Source organism: Grammomys surdaster, unplaced genomic scaffold, assembly GCF_004785775.1.
Source record: "Grammomys surdaster isolate TR1022 unplaced genomic scaffold, NIH_TR_1.0 259, whole genome shotgun sequence".
NCBI classification, from domain to species: Eukaryota; Metazoa; Chordata; class Mammalia; order Rodentia; family Muridae; genus Grammomys; species Grammomys surdaster.
The window spans coordinates 4,291,619-4,297,999 of NW_021604700.1; the positions used below are offsets into that span (position 1 = coordinate 4,291,619).

The 6,381-nt window shown below is 42.7% G+C and overlaps 1 protein-coding gene across 1 annotated transcript; it reads left to right on the forward strand.

Moving 5' to 3' along the window:
* The first annotated feature begins 4,601 nt into the window (after positions 1 to 4,601).
* Positions 4,602 to 5,519, forward strand: LOC114627865 (transmembrane epididymal protein 1A-like). Its single transcript, XM_028775783.1, has one exon. The coding sequence runs from the start codon at positions 4,602 to 4,604 to the stop codon at positions 5,517 to 5,519; it is 918 nt and encodes a 305-aa protein (XP_028631616.1).
* The last annotated feature ends 862 nt before the right edge of the window (positions 5,520 to 6,381 follow it).

Consider the following 6,381-nt stretch of genomic DNA (forward strand, 5'->3'; position numbering starts at 1 on the left):
GTTTTGTTTGTTTGTCCTGTTCCCTCCCACATTTTTTTTTTTGCTGTTACCATCATGAGGTTTTCTTACTATCTTTTCATTGTCTAAAAAAGATAACTTGCAAGGAGTGATAAACACTCCATTTCATTCTCTCTCCATATTGTTTTTCTTTTCTTTTTTTAATTTTTAAATTTATGTTTTTACAGTCCGGTCATTACCCCATTCCTGGCCCACTCTCCCACTGTTCCACATCCCACTCCTCTTCCCTGTCTACAAGAGGATGTGCCCATCCCCACCCCCATACTGTTTTTCTTAAGGATACTTAATACTTACTATTTAGGCAGGCATGTGGTATACACCTTTAACCCCAGCACTCAGAAGGAAAAGTCAGGTAAATATGTTTGTGAGGCAGCCTGGTCTACCCAGTGAATTCTAGGCTAGCCACAACAGTGCGATCCTGTTACAAAACAAAATACAACAAAACAAAATCACTCTTCCTCACTTAGAGAACACAAGTATCAAAACTCTTACCCTTCTGTGGTAAAGAAACAGAACCTTTTAAAAGATAAGAAAAAGGATGCAATCTATTTAGGAGAAACTGGAACTGGAACCTGATCTTTTAATTTCTAGTCATTTGTTTATTTTTTATTTCATAGCCCCGCCTTCCTAAAGCTGTATTCCTACAACAAAAGACAAGCTAAGACTGCAGCTGCTTTTTTTTAAGTCACATTTTTGCTTGTACACTTGTCTGATTTTTCTAGAAGATTGTATATCAGTTTTGCACTAGCCTCAGTGAGCTAACTGCTCTAGCAAAGTGATAATTTCCACTGCTCAATGATGCCAACAAAAGTTTTCATTTTCATGTTTGTCAGACGCTCCACTGCTATGACAAACACCAGGATAAACCATTTAAAGGAGAAAATACTTCTTGTGGATCACGGTTTCTGAGGTTTCCGCCTAAGTTTGACTTGACAGAGGCAAGGCAGAGTACGTTTCCATGGGAATGGTGATAGAAGGGTTGCTCTCTTCATACTCAAGAAGCAAATGTAACAACAGTAAGGATCAGAGATGAGATGGCCAGTGAAAGATAGGCCCCACGGACCCACTGCCTCCAACTTGGCCCCACCCTACCCAATCCTGTCTCTTACCAACAGTCTATCTATATTTCAAATCCATCAATGAACTAAATCAACGATTAGGTCAGAGTGCTTGTGACCTAATTGTCACTGGAAATGTCATCACATGTGTGGTGAAATAGCTTAGCAGGTAAGGAAAGGTATTTGTAATAAGCTCAACAATGTGAGTTTAATCCCTAGGGCCCACATGGTGGGAGGAGAGATCTCACTCCTGTAAGTTGTCCTCTGACCTCCACATGTATGTCATGACACTCATGTATCCATACACAGACACACATGCATACACACAAACTATATTAGAAATCTTACCACAGGGGCTGGAGAGATGGCTCAGTGGTTAAGAGCACTGACTGCACTTCCAGAGGTCCTGAATTCAAATCCCAGCAACCACATGGTGGCTCACAACCATCTGTAATGAGATCTGATGCCCTCTTCTGGTGTGTCTGAAGACAGCTACAGTGTATTCATATATAATAAATAAATAAATCTTTAAAAAAAAAAAAGAAATCTTACCACACACAAACCCACAGATATACATCATCTCTCTGTTCAACTTAATTGATAATCGAGATTAACCGTCACATCATAGATAGTCCAAAATGTTCCCCCTGAGAATGTTTCTATCCTCAAAACCATAGAACTCTATCATTGTTGTTGCTGTTGTTATTGTTATTTCTATTAATAGTATTAGTATTTGTATTGGTATTAGTATTATAGACAAGGTCTGACTATGTAGTCCTGGTTTGGCTTGAACTTACTTTATTTACCAGACTGGCCTTGAACTCATAGAGATGCACTGCTTATGCCTCCCAGATGCTGGGAGTAAGGGTATGCACCACTATGCTGAGCTCAACATTTAACTCGTAAATAAGATGAGATACTCTGTATAAAGCAAAAAGAACGTGTGAAATGTGAGGGAGGACTTCGTGGGTGAGACCAGACAGTGATACAGATCACTCACATTCACGTTCTATTGGCAGGAGCTCAGTTGAGAAGCTACTTGTAACTGCAAAGGGGGAAGGGGTGTAGTCAATAGGTACACAAAAGAAAAGAAATCCTGGGTGTCTGTAAGATGATCTACTAGAATTCAGTGGTTCTCAACCTTCCTAATGCTGTGACCCTTTAATACCTGCTGTGGTGACCCCATCCATAAAATTATTTTTTGTTGCTACTTCCAACTGTAATTTTGGTACTGTTAGAAACTGCAACGTCAATATTTTGGAGATAGAGGTTTGTCAAAAGCATCAAGAGCCACTGGTTGTGAATCACTACACAAGCTGCCAACCCTGTCTGAGTTCAGTCTCCAGGACTGGTGTGGTAGAAGGAGATTGCAAGTTAGCCTCTGAGTCTCACATACACACATCATAGCATGTGGGAACAGCTCCCAACACGATATATTTAAATAAGGGGCTGGAGAGATGGCTCAGTCCTTTCTAGAGGACCCAAGCATGGTTCCTAGCACCCATGTCAGGTAGCTCACAGCTCCAGGGGATCCAATATCTCTGGGTTCTGTGGGTACCTTCGCTCACACGCACATACTCACATTCAGAACACACATATACCTGCATATAATTTAAAACAATAAAAATGCAGTTTTTAAGAAAGAAAAGAAATCCAGTAACTTGCCAGTCTACAGCACACTTAAGTGGGAAAAGAAAGAAAAGAAACTCACAGATACAGAGGAAAAGGGAGGCGAGCTCCTCTGTAGAGCAATCTTAAACTCTCCTATGGTGTTTGCACACTCAAATGTACTTTTACTGGTGAGAAAGATGGCCCAATCCTCTGGGCATCGAAAGCCTGTATTTCCCTGATATAATAGTTTCTCCTTCCCTATGGGGGTCTGCTCTAATGCTCCTGGATCTGAGAGGACAGAATCAAACCATATGCAGCTAAAGCTTCGTTTATAGAGATGTTGTGTGGAATGCTATCTTGTTCAGCCCTAAAGAAGGAGAGCCTGTATCTTTAACAACATAGATGAAGCCAGAGTGCCCTGTGTTAAGTCAAATAGGTGAGACAAAGGCAAATACTCATTATCTCACTTACAGGGAGAGTCTGTTCAAAAGTTAAATTTACAGAAACAGAGAACAAATGACAGTTACCAGGGACAGTTGGGAAGGGTTCAGAAACAGGGAAATGTTGGTGAAGCAGCAGACGTTCAATAATGAGGGATGGGTAAGTTTTAGAGCTCTAAGGGACAGCCCAACTCATACATTATATCATGCATTTGAAATTTGCTGAGTGCAGATGTATCTATCTAGCTGCAAACAAATGTGGGTATGTGAGATGACGGACAGGTTAATTATTTTGACTACAGTAATCATGCCATAAAGCATATCATATACATACATACATATCTATCTATCTATCTATCTATCTATCTATCTATCTATCTATCTATCTATCTATCTATCCATATCTATATATACATATATAGAGATATAGATATACGGGGGGGGGAGCGACGGGGGGGGGCAAAGCCTGAGACTATCTCAAAAACAAGTTTGAAGACTCTTGGCTTGGTTGAAGTCTCATGTGTGCAGCTGGCTGATATGTAGTGCCGAGGGCTGTATGTATTGGATGCATAACAATTGTAACTAAAGAGAGAATAAAGTTGAGGTGCTAATTCACATTAGACTAGAAGCAGGTGAGCTAACCAGATGTGCCTGTCTCAAGATACCTGCATCTGCATTTTACATCCTGTCACAGCGTTCCAAAACTCATCTCGGAATAAGCCTTTGCAAGGTCATCTACTATCTGGCTGAGAAACACTGAAGGGCAGGGGAGCAGCTTTCCTGCTGCTCCTTAAGCTTCCTGTTGCCAAAGAAGGAAGATGCCAAGTAGGAGCTCGGGAGGAGCTTTACATATGTGACCACAAACCCAGCTACTTTCTGGCTGCGGCAGTGTGTGCCTGTAGTCCTAGTACTGGAGAGACTAAGACAGGGAAACCATGAGTTTAAGGCTACACACAAGGCCTATGTCAAACACGAACTATAAATATTTGCCTTCAGTATATGGGCCAATAAATGAGGAGTCTTTAGGGATGCACACAGACTGAGCTAGCCAGTCCTTTCTGAGATGCTCTCTATGCTCAAGGTTCTCTATCCAGCTCCAAGAACTAAACATGCTGAGGAGAAATCAAGCCGTGAGGGTCAGGGTTGAGCAGAGACTCCGACAGAGCTAATGAGAGCACACAATCCCACAGGCACACTCTCAGAAATATTCACACCCCCTCCTTTGGCAGCAATTGGTTAATTCACCATGGGCTAGAAGGGAACGAGAAAATGAGACACCCCTCACCCAAGGTGTAGGGCTCCTATCCAGAACTTTTTGTTCTGTGGGAGACAGAAGTGGGCAGAAGGAGATGATAAAAATAGGTAGACATTATTTGGTGCACACAACCAAAACTTGATGGGCCCATGAGAGAAAGGCTGAGAAATCTTGAGTTTTGTTCTTTACTTTTTTATATATAAATAGATCGATAATTTCATGGGGAATGGAAAGTTTGGCGGCCATTTCTACCCAGGGTTGTACATTTTCTTTTATGGACTCTATCAGGCAACTCTGGTCTCCAAGGCCATCATAGTCAGCGACTCTCCTGTATATGTTTCCTACCTTCCTAAGAATAGAAAGATTTGTTCCAAGCTGAAAATATCTTATGGAGGCTGGCTGAAGATAGTGACTGGCTCCCTCTTAACATTTTATGTGGTCATCTGCCTTGATGATGGGATGGTGTTGATTAACAAAGAGATGCCTCCAAGGTTTATGTACCCTCAAGAGTGGCAGCACCTCACCATGTTCATCCTCCTCGCTCTTGATGGTTGTGTAGACGTCATGAGCAAGAACGTGCTGAGGCAGAGGCTAGTGCTTCTAGAAAGAGGTGCCACCATGCTGGGCATCTACATGCTCCTGCTGCTGCTGGTGTCTCATGTTCAGGTCTCATCAAAGGTGGAGCTGCAGGTTCACTCTCTCCTCATCTTGGTGGTGTTCCTGCTGATGCTGGTGTTGACGGCACAGCTGTGGGCTCCTGAGATGCTTCACCTCTGGATGATAGAGACCTTTCTGTTCCTGATGATGGGCTCATGGCTGATTCAGGCAGCCTTCACTCTATTTAGACCGGTCTCTGGCTTCCCGTGGAAGGATGATGACATTAGTGACATTATGTTTGTCACCACCTTCTTTTGCTGGCATGTGATAATCAACGCCTTATGCTTGTTGGGAATTTACGGTATCTCTTCCTTTTGGCACCGATGTTACAGTCCCAGCTTGAAGCTGATGGGATCCAAGGAAACGCTACATCACAAGAGCTCTTCAGGAACCTTCTACAAGCTGCTGCAGGAGGCAGAGCATCAGGTCAAAGATAACCAAGCTCTTCTTACAAAGAGCTCTCCCTGTGACAAGGCCTAGAATACCTGGGCATATACACTACTCCATCTTCCTCCTGTGGGCTCTCCTGGGCACTTGTAATGTACCCTTTGTTGCTTGGTGAAGGTAATGGCCCTGGAGGATGGTAGTTAGTCCCAACTAGTATGCCTGTCATTGACCCCGTAACTGTTGACATGAAAGGATGACCTGGAAAAGTGACACAGCCTAGGCTATGCTAGTCAGCAGGAGTGAGAGAGGACAAGGAGTATTGAGAAGAGTGGGCTACAAGAAAGAACTACCCATTATGGGAAGATAATGGCAGGAAAGTTCTAAAAAGAGTGGCAGAGCTCAGCAGGGATTCAGCTGCTCTGAGGTAGCCAAGGAATGTGACAGTGGAGGGTGTCCCTGTTGGCCAATTAAAATGGAGGTGCTCTGTGGAGACAGCATGACATATAGTACAATTCACTACTCCATTTGGATGGAATTACACGAATCCCACATGTGTATAACTTAATGTGGGTGGATTAGCATCACTTCAAAAACAAGTAATACGTTCGGATCTCATTTTAAGTTTTCATGAACCAAAATTTCATGAACCCCTACCATACTTCTTATTCCTGACCTCTAATCAGACCAAAGCAAAGTGCTTAGTGGTGTGCTCACTGTTAGCTCTGCCAGAACTTACTAGGATACAATTCACTATGCCTTACCTGTGAGTCTTTCCCCAACAACCAAACCTGTTGTCGGCCACATTTTTACCACAGCTATTCTATAGTCCTACATAGAATAGTATGGTATCCTATACTAGCATCAATTTCTCCTTTACTGTTATGATAAAACAGTCCTTTCCACCAAGTTCTTACTCCCTTGATCTGGGTCCCTGTAGCACTTCTCCTACATCCAC

Coding starts and splice junctions, on each gene's coding strand:
- LOC114627865 (XM_028775783.1), top strand. CDS start 4,602: ATGGGGAATGGAAAGTTTGGCGGCCATTTCTACCCAGGGTTGTACATT.